Source organism: Vespa velutina, chromosome 2 (genome assembly GCF_912470025.1).
Source record: "Vespa velutina chromosome 2, iVesVel2.1, whole genome shotgun sequence".
In the NCBI taxonomy this organism is placed as follows: domain Eukaryota; kingdom Metazoa; phylum Arthropoda; class Insecta; order Hymenoptera; family Vespidae; genus Vespa; species Vespa velutina.
This window is the reverse complement of record NC_062189.1, coordinates 13,975,356-13,990,046: the sequence shown is the minus strand read 5'-3', so window position 1 is coordinate 13,990,046 and position 14,691 is coordinate 13,975,356. Positions and strand designations below refer to the sequence as shown.

The following is a 14,691-nucleotide window of genomic DNA, read 5'->3' as shown; positions in this document are numbered from 1 at the left end:
TTTTTGCTTTTTTTTTATTTTTTTTTTTTTTTCTATAGAAATAAAAAGTCCTTCACGGTTCGTTCAGAATCACGATCGATTATTACAAAATCACGAAAATTACTTTGAGAAAATCTTCGTAATAATCAAATCGACGAGTAAGAAGAGAAAATAGCTACGAAGTCTTCGTTAAAGAAAGCAATAAGTCCTTGGAATTGCGAGGTTGCGTGGCACAAATGATCGCTAGAACGTACCAGTGGACTATCGAAAAAGTTTCTTGTCTAATGATTTTACGTGTAAAAAAGTTACATCGTGTACGATCTCTCTGGATGATATCGCGTAGTTTTAGCAAAATCATTGTTTGCGTTCTTTCGCCGATATTACTGTAAAGGACTACTATACCTTCACGATCTTCACGATTGAAAGCGATTGTTTTTAATGGAAGAGGTAACGTAAGCTGTATCAAGGTAATACTTTTTTTTTTTTTTTTTTTATTATAATCTCCGCAAATGTATTTCCATCAGAAACGCGTTGTATACTAGCAAAAAGTAAGAAATGTGTACGCGGAATCATTCTGTACAAGTTTCAACATGAGATACGCGCGTATTCTCTCTCTCTCTTTCTCTCTCTCTCTCTCTCCCTCTCTTTCTCTTGCTCTTTCTCTCTTAGTCTCACTCTCACTCTCACTCTCACTTTGCAAGCTATCTCTTCGTGCCACGTCAAAGTTAGTGCTTCGACGGACGTAGTGAGTTACTCGCATCTTGCATCCAACTTCACTTTCACTCACAAACGAATGAAACTTCCCTTTGACCGACAGTTCGTGAGATATCGTTCTAGAACCGTCGGCCTGTCGAATTCGTCGTTGAGCTCGTATCTCGATGCTTTGAACTTCAGGCCACTTCGAGGCTGAAGCTCGTATATTATTTACCGAGGTCGATGCAAAGCGCGACGGTTTCTCGACTTTTATCGTGATAAATCATCAAAGTCGTGCGCGCACGATCACTGCAGCTAATCCAATTCGCCCCGAGTAACGAACGAATAGCAAAAGAGTCGAGAAGAAGGAAGGAAGAGAGGGGGGAATCGATGGCTCGTCCGTCTTTATCATTTTCCCATTAAGAATAGCGGCTTGAGGGTAGCTACACGTTGAGTTCGCGGCACGAGCTGCGTTTTATCTTGTAAAAAATGTAAGATTCTCCCGATCATCGTGTCCACGTTTGAAAAATTTATTTTCTATCTTGTATCAGTCGCCATGACAACGGAGAATCGATCGGGTTATAAGAGGGAGAGGGTTGAAATGATTCTTCCACGCTCCTTCCGTCGAAAGTTTTCCGACGTTGAAAGCGTTGTCATTTTAATGGCTTCTGCTTCTTCAAAGAAGCGTGTACCTTCAAAGAGAGTGTACGCTCGTGTAGACACAACGATCTCGTACAAGCGATGGACATGTCGGGATGGACACGCTGATACTATTATGGATTAATGTAAGTAAATTTCCTGGAAGATAGGAGAAGCGTTGTCGTTACCGAGAACGGTCGTTGATTGTAGTAGGAAGAAGACGATGACACTTGTTTATTTCTTATCATAGCATCCCTATTGAAATTACTTGCATATCGATGTATCCATATATAGTCCGGATGTAGTTCGTCTTGCAATTATGCGACTATTAACGAAAGCAGGCGCAGGAAATTGATTAATTAAAGCGCGATTCGATATTCGTGGCTTCTTTACCTTTTCAGTCTCCTCGCTCTCGTTTTCCTATCTTTGAACTTGCGATTATATTAGATTTTCTGGCAACTCTCAAGGAAGGTGAAATACCGTTTTAACGTCGTTAGACGATGTACAAGCGTGACGTGAAAAGCGGCAAGCAATGAAATCTTCAACGTGAATGTCTTAGTTAAATAAATAAAGGTGGATCTTGCTCGACGTGTTAAGTGAAAATCGCGCCGATGAGATAAGAAAACATTAAATATCTTTTTTCGACAGCTTAGAACGGAGTACCGTCGATCGAATCGTTTCCATTACGCAATAAGATGCAGTGCTTCTGTGAAATCGCGACTTTCGTGGAAGAGGAAAGTTGAGTATAAAGAAGGATGAAGGAGGTATGAGCAAAGGGGGAGAGGAGGCTCGAAGGGGAGGAAAAATCCATACGTCCGATTTGATCGAAAGCTTTTATCAGGGAGTGCCCATTGGTTGTGAAATGCAACGAAGAAGAGGCAACGGATGGTTAGGGATAAAGGGTGGAAGGTGATTGGGTGGGTGGTACGGATTGAGGACAACGAAGTCAACGCTTATATATCCGTACCAAGCCGTGACTCCTGGCACGAGAGGAACTGATGGCAAGGTAGAGTTGGGCCAACAGAAGGAGAATGGGAAAACAGATAAAGAGCTCGGCACGGTGCGACCCTTCGAAGACACGACGAAGATAAATGACATAATATCGTGCAGGACCGGCCGATCATTGTCGTGGAACGAAATCGAGTTAAGTTGGAGCAGTGTCACGAGGCAATTGATCTCCTTTTCGTCCTGTCTTTCCTCTCTTTCTTTCTCTCTCTCTCTCTCACTCTTTCTCTCTCTCTCTCTCTCTCTCTCTCTATCTCTAATTCTAGTTCTTCTCTTTGGGTGCTTCGTTACGCGGAGCGACAATGAAATCGGCTTGATCCTCATCGCGAAGCCAAAGTAGAGAAAGAAAGGGATGACAAGGAGATTGGTTTCATGTGCCTTGAGTAGGCTCGTACTTATTCTTGTACAGGCTGCTACAAGAACTAGAAGCTCTAAGGTGAACGAAGTTTCTTCGAAAACATATCTCCGATTATAAGCCATCTTTCGATCGTTAGTTCAGTCAACTTGAGATAGAAAGAGAGAAAGATAGGAAATTTCTTCGCGTCTTGGGAGGCGACTTGCGCATCAACGGACTCGCAAGAAACATAAAATAAATTAGAATCCATCTCCAGCGTCTACTAATTTCTTCGTAATTAGTTCGACGGTGGATCGAGATAACCGTTCGAGATAGGCGTTCGTCGTAAAAGTTAGCGTCGGTCTTTGCTACGGGCGGTTACGTAAAAGCTTGACTTCGTCGAAGCTTCCTGAAAGATCCTGTATATACTAAGAGAGAAGGGGAATAATCTAATTCCTTTTGCTCGACGGTGTTTACTTCCGTCTCCGGTGCCACTTGTTTTCCTCCTGGGACGACGACGTTGAATTTTCATTACTTCACGAGAGCAGAAGGTGAGTTACATTTAAATGTCGAACCTCCGAAGAGAAAGACCGAGAGAGAGAGAAAGAGAGAGAGAGAGAGAGAGAGAGAGAGAGAGAGGGAGAAAGTGAATGTTTAAAATGGAGAAAGAGAGAAAGGAGAACTCCCAAGGATGCGATATACGCGAAAACAAACTAGTGTCTCGATTCCAGTAGAACGATCCGCTAGTGTCACTTTGGGAGAAAACGAAAACCGTTTAGCGTAGCCTCAATGAGCTTCGAGATGTCTTTTCCTTTTCCACAATTCTTAGAAATAGTAAGCATTCCGTATTTCGCCCACAACTTTCCCAGTGATGTTGCAAAATTTAACGCGAGGAAGTAAAAGCCCACAAGAAGGTAAAAGATGAAATATATTAATTGAAGTAACTTCGTAGAAAAGTGCGAGAGGTGGCGCTAAGGAAGGTATTTCCCTCGTAAAATATCAGGAAAAATCGTAAATGCGTTCACGACTGAAATATAGCATAGTAATCTTTATGAGGGGCTGTTACTTGTCCGTTAGTAACGAAGGGATGGTGCAATTTGCGTCCTCTTAACGACTCCCTATGCGTTTATTTATTTACGGCGTCCATACACAAATCAACCGTCTAGCCACGTCTCATGAGACGCCAATAGTTTTTCTCACCATTCCGAGCTATCGTCAAATTTATCTTCTTTTTGGTCGTTTTCCAACGAGTTAAGATTGTTCAATTCATTGAATTCGATTAATTCCATTTTGAAAGACGAGATAATCGTTATAGAAAGAAGAGAAGGATCTGTCGAGCTTTCGAGACGTACTCGAAGAGGGAACCTTTCGTTTCACTAATTACGTACCGCTTTAATCGCGCGACGCTATTTATTCGAGGCGCCGTGATCTTTGTCAGGATCGTGTAGTAAATTCCGCGCCTTCCGACGCGCGTACCGGCCGGATCCTGCCGCTTGATTGCAAATTAGAGCGCAAACGTTCGCGCTAGCTTATCGACCAATACAATTACGGATTTCGGAGTTCAAGTAAGGTCAGAGAAGGGAAATCGTGCCAAAATGCCGTGCGATTCATTAAAACGAATATCGAGCGTACGTGCTACGCTCGTCGTTGCGACGTGGAAATTCTCTAACAACGAGTGCCTTTAAATCCGATACAAATCCATTTTGTTTTACTGGCCGCGTAAAATCGTTAAACATTTCCAGCGTACCGAGGGACGTTATTTTATTAAATACCGAACCGTTCGAAACAAGCGTTTCGTACGAACGTTTGCGGAACAAACGAACGACTTTTGATCGACGTAAAATCGATTTTAATCTTTCCTCGCGAGAGAGGCAAGATATTGCACGTTCGCGTTGTACGATATATATATATATATTTTTTTTTTATTTTCCTTAGCTTTCAAGTTTGTTTCAAACGATACTCTTATAAACATTGAAAAAATAATCAAAGTACTAAAGAATTGTCGAGGAATGGACGATAAAATTTGAAAAGATCGGAACTCATAGAGAAACGTTCTCTATGTGTCGTATGTACACCGTAAGGCACTTTGATAGTGCTATAATAAAAGCCGAAGCAAATCACTTAATGATACTATTTACATTTAACGTGCGCGTGCTCCGTAATTCCAGGGATTATTCATCGAATGGTATCGAACTCTGATCGCGTATCTACGATCTGCTTGGTGAGCTTCGACCGGTTTCTGAGATTTTTCTTTGGCCGAGCGATGTCGATGAGTTAATTCCGTTAAGTCGATCGACCGCTTAATGCGATTTAAATCCGCGAGCTCAAAGCGTAAACTTATATTTCAAGAAGGCGAGCGTAAATCGACGGACGATTTTCCCGCGGGCACGGGAAATCGGAAGGCGTTATTTCCGCAATAATTTCCGCGGGAGGTAATCGCTCAGAGCGAGGCATGAGAGACGAAAGACTGTGCATGGACGCGCGTTCGATAAATCTATCGAGAATAGAGGGGATAGTAGATAGGAGGCCGCTTCGTTGGCCCGACTGCAAAATTCAAATGGAACGTCTGGAATTCGCATTTTAAACCGCGACAGATATAGCAAGGATGGGGAGGGGAGGGGAGGGGAGGGGTGGGGTGGGAGGACGCTAGAAAATAACAACGTCACAACTCAAAATGAATTATAGAAGGGTGCGAAATGCTTTTGCTATAAATTAAAACGATCGTCGACGTATCGATAGAAGGACGACCGATAGCCATTCGGGTCGGGGATTTAAATTGTCAGCAGAAATCGAATGAATCCGTTTTCTCTTAGTTAAAGGATCCTGATGCTCTAGAAATCGAACGAAAGAGAAAGTTTAGAAGAAAGGGAAGTGATGATTCTTCGATGGGAGAGGGAGGGGATAATTTCGAGTAAGTAAGACGAATTTCTGTCGCGTTTAAGATCGCTCGATACGATCACGTATTAACCGCAGCGTTCGTTAGAACGCGCAAGATCGAAGGGGGAAGAAACGGAGAGAATAAAGAGCGAAGTCGAAGATAGAAGGAGAAAAGGAGAGGGCGAGGCGCTTATTAAGTTAGTCGCGAGGATTCCTGAACGCGCGCGTACGCGGTCCGAGCAACATGCGAATTATACGATCCACATCGCGCGAAAGATTCAAGAGAACGACGTGGAGCTTCGAGGACGCGAAGTTGCGCCGAGCGGAGCCAAGCCGCTCGGGGTGAAAGTAATAACAGTGAAACGCGCTCGCGCGGACAACGACGAGAGCGCGTATACGTGACTAGTACTTAAGCCATTTTTCGATACGACCGGTACTTAGCCGCACGCCGGCCTTTAGCTTGCTCTCTACCAGAGAAACTATCTCTGAGAGATGTGCTTCTCCTTCGTCCTTGGGAAAAGTCGAGGAGGTCGATGACGAGAAACGGACGACGAGCCGCTAAGAGATCGACAAGCGAAGAGGAAACTGAAAGAGAATGTTTCACCAAAAGGGGGTAATCGTCCAAAGAATCTTTCTCCTCTCTCTCTCTCTCTCTCTCTCTCTCTCTCTCTCTCTTTCTCTTTTTTCTTTTTTTCTTCTTCTAATTTCAAAGAAGTATCGTTTTATGAGAAGGACCCTGGGAATTATGAGCAAGTACTGTTAGAAATACTTTCTTTCGTACCAACTATATACGTGAAGATAAATTTGATAAGATTATATTATAATTTTCGGATTTATAAAGATCGGATTTTTTTGCACTTCTTCTATCCTCCCTTATACATACACCCATACAAGATCCTTTTATTCTCGGATTCGATGAACGACAGGTTCAAGTGCGTTTTTTTTTTAGAAAGCTTCCTTCTATTTTTCCAATCCTTCTTCATCTTTCTTTTTATCATTCAAGTATACCGTCAAAACGGACACTGCTCGCTCATTCAAAATGACATTTTCAATAGTGAGAAACCGACTTTACCTCGCCACTGAGTTTAGGGTATCTCCGCTAACGCATAAATTTATGATACAGCAAAGTCATTCTAGAATATAGACGGGTGTAGTCAGTCGTGCGCGTGCGCGCCCGAGCATCAATATACGTAGAGAAATATACCGAGAATACATTGTGCGAAAGTTGGAGTGGAAAACGCACAACGTCGAAATATTTTCTTAACCGGTCCGTCCCGCATGCTGTTCCTCCTCGTCGTATGTGTCCACACGTGTGTATGTATGTACCTAGTACGTGTAGCGAAACGACGAAGCCTCGAAGTACTTCGAAACTTTTCGTGTCAGGTGGGTATGCACAGCACTCGAAGGTGCCTGCTAGAATTACGAGCGTTTTAGTCCGTTCGTAAGGACGGCTAGCGTAGAATTCGCATCAGGTTAGATGATCAAAGCGCATCGTGGGAGGATGAGAAAGTAAAAGAAAAAAAGATCAAGAGAGAGAGAGAGAGAGAGAGAGAGAGAGAGAGAAAGAGATTCAGGATGAAAAAGTAAAAGAAGGATGCGTAGAAGAAGTTACATAGGGACTAACCGTAAAAGTGAAAAGGCTTATTATGTCATTAATCGAGCATTTTTGAAAGAAACTCTAGCGCGTGCGCTGCTTTTGTCGGTCTAGGCCAAAGACGGAAATTACGAAGACATTCCATTTCGTAGATCTTCTTCATCTATCTTATTCTCTTTCTCCTTGTCTCTTGCTACAGACTTTGCTCAGTGAATTTGAGTTTCCAAGAGATAAGCCCTAATTTTTCATAAATTATTATTGGCCTATGGAACGACGTACATACGTACTTTGAAAGTCGCGTGTATTTTTGAAAATCCATGCCGAAGTAGAGCACCCAAGTACCTATTTCGGTGATACTTCAAAGCATATACATTAGGATGTATGCGAGTTTACATGCATATATAGATACATACATACATGTGTGTCATACTTCCTTGCGAGAAATGTCTCTGACAGATGGTCCACGTCCTAAGAAACGTCGGATCTATCTTCTACCCGATGTAACGTACGGCAGTGATTCATGCGATTCGTCTTTCGTAGAATATTATTTTTCTCAGTTTTATGTACTTTTTACTTGAGTCATAAATCAGTACGGAGTTATTAGAATCCCGATCTCCATTTCCGATTTTGCTTTCAACGAATTCCAAGATTTGTCGCGTATGATTTGTCGGCCATGGAGTATCGCAAAACATCGATTGATTTTCATTCGAAAACCCGCTACTTCGATTTGAAAAATCTGATAAAATACCTAGTGCAGATTGATATGATCGACATATAACAAAGTCGAATGAATGGATATGTAATGGTTTATGAAACTTTAGTCATAAACTGAGTGCAAAACCTTTCAAATAATCCATATTATAGAGTAGTATAACATTGGTTTGATACAATGTCGTGAAACCGAAATTTTAGATTTTAATAAGCCTTTCCATTACCGGAGCGAAATAGGCTGTAAAAGAGCCTATAAAGTTTAACAATCTCTTTCGTACGTGAGTTTTATAACGGTTCGGAGCTTAATATCGGAAACGCACGTTCCGATCGATACCAAAAAGGGTTTCGTGCTTTTATCCGTTCGAGGCTGCATGGTTAGGATGTGAAATCGATAATCCATAGAAGTTGATAAAAAAAGGCACACTTACGCGTGATTTTTTAGTACATTCTCGACCATATGCGTCACCACGGACCAAATAAAAACAGATCCATCGGAAGAGCCAGCAGCGATGTATTGGCCGTCAGGACTAAAACCCGCTCGCGTCCAATCGAAAGCAACTTTGAAGCCATCAGCACTGCAGTAAAAACAATCAAAGACATCAATTTTCTTGGTAAATTTTCCATTCGAGACGAGAGCAACGATTAAACTTTTTCACATGTAATATTGTCAAAATTATTTAATTTTACTCAATTGAACTTACCTAAACGAACCAATTATTTTCTTCATTCGTAGATCGATAAGCTTGACAGTGTCGTCTCGCACACAGCTAAGTAAATAATTCGTATCTAAAAGGAAAAAATGAAAAAGTAAATTTAGTTTATATTCATGTATTGCACGCATAATTGAATCTATAGAAAGTCGCGATTTATTAATTATAAATCCAACGAATGAAGAGCCTCGTTCAAACACATCTTAAGACCAAACACTTTGGAGTCAAGTGGAGAAAAGGGACATTCCGTGTAATCCCATTTTACGACGTATAAATCTTCGGCGGTTGCGTTTGGAAACGTTTCGTCGAGTATATTCCTCTACGGGTGGAATATTGTACTTTAATGGGAGTATACATAATGTATTACGACGAATGATAAAGGAAAAGCATTAGAGCGATACGATGTAATCGAGCAGAATTTTAGAGTCGTTGCAATACCGTTTCATTCGGCTTCTATCCTCGTATTACTGAGATTAATGAAATGCGGGAGGACAATATATGTCTCTCGAAAGAGCTCTTCAATCAACGCAGTGAATTCGCAGTTAAAATCGGTGCTTTGGGATACCATCGAAAAGCAAGGTAATATTTCTGTGTGCTCGTTTCGTTATAACGCGTGTGTGCGCGCGCGCGTCCGCGCTACATACTATCAAAAAAACTAATCCTTCGTGAAATACCATTTTGTTTCACGAAATATTGATTGTCATTGAATATCGCTAACGTTTAAATCCTTTAACAAATAGATAGATACTAGTAGGTCATTCGAAAATGCAATTTTGATGGAGGAAACCCATCACATTGTAGAAATTATATTTACCACGAGATAAATCCAATGAGGTAACCTTCCCTTCGAGAAGAATGTCGTTTGAGCTAGATTCCGCTCTGGTGTCCCAAAATCTTATTCTTTGATCAAAATGACCGCTTATTATCGTTGATCCAGCACCATCCGACGTCACAAGGTCGTTACAACTCGAACCAGTAAATTTCGTTTCTATACCTATTAAAGCAAAACAATTTATACTTGAATAAATAGAAATTATTTTCGAATTGAGATAACGTGGAAATTACGAATACAAAGATATATTGAAATATAATAAATTTTCCTGGTCCCGTAGATTAGGCTCGTTAAGTCGTCGTTTTATTATCGAAAAGCATATCCTTTAAATAGGAAAATGATATCTTCCAATTTTGCGTTTTTAAATCTCTCGGTAGTCGTTTTCATCGATCCGCACGGTGAAATAACCGAGATTTCAAACTTAATTTACATCGGGAAATGACATTCGCGTCGCCTCATTTCTATGAAACCCTTCGAAATCGCGAATAGTGAACGGAAACGGCCAACATCAAGACTGAAAACCGGATAAATTACGGTTTTTCCGCTTATAAGTGACTTTCTTGCAACGCTTCCGTCGTTCTCATAGCATCTTCCCTGTGCAAGTTTCGCTACAACGCGATCGTTGTATACACACACACACACACACACACACGCGCATACATATACACATTTCAATTTTTATAGATACCTACCTATTTACCTACCTACGCGCAACGCGCGAATACAAGCTAAATCAAATGTAATTTCTCGTCCGATCGATCGTCCCGTCTAATCTGTTTTTACGACGTGCCATCGGTTTTTGCGAAAAAATTAGGTATTGTAAAAAGAGAAGCAAGATAGTATTGCTCGTAATGGAGTACTGTGTATTAACGATCGAGCTAGCGCCATGCAAAGAATATTTACATAAATTCTGTCACGCGAGGTGCGATCCGTGAAATTTGAAAAAATTAAATCTTCCGGGTTTTAAATCCATTTATAGACCCGTATGTGTATAAGAAAGTAAATGTATGTGTGTTTCTCTGTGTGTGTGTTTATGTGTGAAAGAGAGAGAGAGAGAGAGAGAGAGAGAGAGAGTAATTTGCTTAAGTAAAAGCAAGATCGGAGGATTCTTTTTTGTATTTCTAAGTTTTATACTAGATTTTCGATGAAAGGAAAATAATCAAAGGTTCTTTTTCCTTTCTAAACGAATCTCTTTTCGATTAGTACAATTCTTTAATCTCTCTTTTGATAAGTTTTCCTCTTCTAAAATAAATAGATGCTAATTCGAATTTAATGGATAGCGTGTGTCTATGAACATTTGAAAATAGCACTCCGTGTTAGGAGTTTGGATTTGAAAATACATTAAAGCGTCAAAACAACGCACAAGCGACGTCGATGCAGTACACATAGATTCCTGCCGGTAATAACATTTCTTTCCGAGTGTTCGACATTGTTCAAATGAATTGCCATTGTTTCCTTGTTCTTCGATGAAATTTTTTTTACAAGAAAATACAGAAATTTCCCCATCGAGTTAACGATGTCGAAGAATTATCGATGAAACACATGAAAAGAGATGATAGGACGTCATTCAAAATCATCGATAATTCGTACGTTAAAGATTAATGAAAATTCAAAATGAACGTTGTTCAAAACTTTCAATCCACGTTGCATAATCCAAGATACATTCCATTTGGCTTATGATGATCATTTGTCCGAGTCATAATTCTTCCATCATTTCGAATAAGAATGTCGAGCAGAACGGATTACCAAAACAGCGGACAGAAAGGTTAAGATTACAAGGCCAAATTAATTTCTATGTTAGCTAAACGTCTCAAGATATCTCAAGACGTAGTCTTACATGTAGGAAACGCTCTTACATTTCCAGAAATAGGATGATGTTGACTACGTCGTAGAGTACGATGTTGACTACGGAGGAAGGAGTCGAGGTTTAAATGCACCAGCTGTCGGATTCACTGTGATAGACTTTCGTAGACGTCACTGTCAGTTTTCATGCTAATCTATTAAGTTCTAGAGAGACAAAGACAGAGACAGAGACAGAGACAGAGAAAGAGAGAGACAGAGAGAGAGAGAGAGAGAGAGAGAGAGAGAGAGAGAGAGAGAGAAAAGAGGAAAACAAAGACATTGCAAAAACAAAAACACAAATTCGTGAATGTATTGACCTCGTTTCGAAAAGTTCGGATATCATTTACAGAAAATCTATTAGAATCGACGAAATCGAATTGGCGGAGCGACGACACAAGGCCGAGAATTTCGCACTCGATGTGCTAACAGAGGCACACACGTAAATCCATGTCGTGTATTTTGTGGTCGACGGAATAGACTTCCCGACGTACGTAGCGTCGTTAATTAATCGAGCTTCTCGTTCCTGCGTGGCACGGTTCAGTCCGGAAGGCGTGCCACGCCGTTCTCAAAATTATACAGGACAGACCGAAGGGTGGAAAATAGCGCGTTAGAAAAGAGCCGATCCGCTTTAAGCTTCCTTTTTGTCTTAAAGCTCGCGAACTAAACAATAATTCACGCTTAAACGCCCTTTCAGCGGAGCACTCCCATTGTCCGCTCCTTGCGTTCGGAGATTTATTTGAACGAAACTTTTGTACTTCTGTCTCTTTCTCTCCTTCCACTCCTTGCTCACCACCCATCTATTTCTCCTCCTCGCGTCTATTCTCTCTCTTTTTCTTGCCCCCTTCGTTCTCTCTCTCTGTCTCTCTCTCTCTCTATCTCTCTCTCTCTATCTCTCTCTTTCTGTGTCTCGATAGTGCTACGTTCACTGTTTTTCTCGACTGTACTGAGGATTTTTTACCAAAAGAGGAGCGGCTAGATAAAGTTGGCACGTATACGCATAAATTCGTACTAGAACTAATGATTATTTCAATATATTTATTTTTTATTATTGTTTGAGATTTAATATGCAAATTAATTATACACAATAACCCGTTACGATTCCTATGTATTGAGTTTGAAAAGTTTTCGAATCAATCGTGACTGTTTGACGTCTATTGTATTTCTCAACGGTTTATTTGCGTTACCAGCGTTCGGTGACTGGTGCTTTAACTTCTGAACGTTCGAAATTCCCGCCGATGTTGTTCGCCGTTCACAACCATGATTGCACCTACCAATACCTCATTTGCAATTAAGCTCGGTATTATAGATAAAACGAAAAGTTATAATCATAGTGTAAATAGGAAAAATTAACGATTGGATGAGAAACAATTGAAACAAGTTTAATGATGTTCGATTCTAGCGAAATCATTTCGATTCGATCGTTACAATGCTATATTTAGCATTAATTACTCATGGGCACATATATAGACTATTTTCCTTCCTTTTTTCTTTTTTTCTTTTCTTTTTTTTTTTTTTTTGTCTTTTCCATTTGTTCGATCATACTTTAATACGTTGTTTTTAATAATACCAATATCACTGAAATCAATGTGTCATTTATAAAATGTACAATAACATCGGAATGTCTAATCGATTCAATGCATAATCGATCATTCAAGAACGCTTCGCCAACAGAATTAATTTCTCGCGATGTGAGTAACTTCGAACGTGATGCGAGCATGGCAGTCGAGTCAGATGTAATTTGGGATCGAGACCCTGAGGCAATCCTTTCGAAACGTAGTTTTGGCGATGGTCCGTCGCTATCGTTCTCGTGCAGTTACCAATCCTTTGTCAATAAAATCGTGGACATGACTAATCGAAGTTGCAGCAGTAACGTGTTTACTCTCGCGTAAAGTGATATGTTGAAACGTGTTCTTCGAAAAACGATAACCTTTTAATTAGATTAGTCAGTTAACTCTCCCCTGTCCATTTGAAAATCTCGAATATGTCATTTTTTTTTTTTTCATTTGATTTACGTTTTTTTCTTTCTTGTTGTTTTTTTCTTTTTCTTTTTTTTTTATCGAAGACAATGGCTTATCTAAGAAAAGACAAATATTATAATTCATTTCCTCCTCATCACCACTCGTGTTTTTTTTCATCTTTAATGTCTTTCTCCTTCTTCGAGATAAAATCTACTCTCAGTATGGCCCGCATCCGAAAGAAAAATATAAGTTCTAATATATATATATGTATATATATATATATATATATATATATATATATATATGTATACGCGATAGTATTCTTTTTACCGCAATTCGTTATCGCGAACCACTTGTTGAGAGGAATAATTTCCGCGAAAAGGATTGTGCCAACTCCGTTTCTCTTCATTTTCATTACGTGCCGTTGTCGGAGAGAGATAAGGCGCGATTCTTTTGGCCTGCATCTTGTAATATTAGACACGAGAACTTTACTCTTTCCATTCATCGTAAAATTCATCAACGACGATTTGATATTCCATGATCAATAAAACGAGCGTGCGAAAATAATCTCACATGAAAAAGAAGGAAATGAACGAAGATCTAAGTATCTAAGTATGTACATAGTTATCTATTTTTATATATCGAATTAACGCGTTTATTTAATTTATATTGTTTTAATTGGAAAACTTTTTTGTATAATCATTCTTGTCGAATTATTTACATATAGATAGCAAATAGAAGCGGGGCACATCTTATCCGTGTTACGGATTTTCAATTTATCACGGGATCGGCCATTGTCTTTTGAGAAGAGGGGAAGACACAGCTTTAACGCCGTGGGAAATTGTCAATTCATTTTTTATCGCGAAGGCCCGCTTATCGCGATGGGATACCCGTTAAAAGCGTCGACGGATAAAGAGAATCGCCTTTAGGATATGAAGGAAAACGGTAGGATCTCGGTGTAAAGTGAAGGAAGGAAAAAAAGATAAAAAAAGAGAGATAGATAGATAGAAAGGAAGAGAGAGAGAGAGAGAGAGAGAGAGAGAGGGAGGGAGAGGGAAAGAGAGAGGAAAAGAAAGTTTGTCGGTTCGAAGAAAATCCGTTTTCTCGCGGATGGATCTTATCGAGTTAATTAACCTACGAGGACAAAAAAGTGGTCGACGAGGGATGAAGAATACGGAGGTGAAGTGATTTTTATTCGATCCACGTCATTAAGGTGGCGTCGTTCGTTGATGATATATATCGTATTCATACAGAGTAACTTTATACACGTTATATTTCACGTTCCAATCCATTGTAATACTCGCGTTATAAAACAAATAATAGAAATAATGGGATATCACTGCAATATGCATTATTTTTGCTTCAAAGATATTGATATTTCCGATATTCTTTTTTTCTTGGTTTTTTTTTTGTTATATATATATTTATTTATTTATTTATATAACAAAAAAAAACCAAATATATATATATTTTTTCATTACATATATATATATATTTTTTTTTTTTTCATTACGTAT

The 14,691-nt window shown here is 39.7% G+C and overlaps 1 protein-coding gene across 2 annotated transcripts in view; it reads right to left on the bottom strand.

Annotated features, from left to right (window-relative positions):
• LOC124946900 (autophagy-related protein 16-1) overlaps positions 1–14,691 on the bottom strand; it is a 341,231-nt gene that overhangs the window by 8,032 nt on the left and 318,508 nt on the right. For both annotated transcript variants that reach the window (XM_047488315.1, XM_047488316.1), the window contains 3 exons: positions 9,357–9,536; positions 8,534–8,618; positions 8,261–8,407 (listed from right to left, as the gene is read on the bottom strand). In XM_047488315.1, coding sequence (XP_047344271.1) covers positions 8,261–8,407; positions 8,534–8,618; positions 9,357–9,536 — 412 coding nt within the window. The remainder of the gene's footprint in view (positions 1–8,260; positions 8,408–8,533; positions 8,619–9,356; positions 9,537–14,691) is intronic.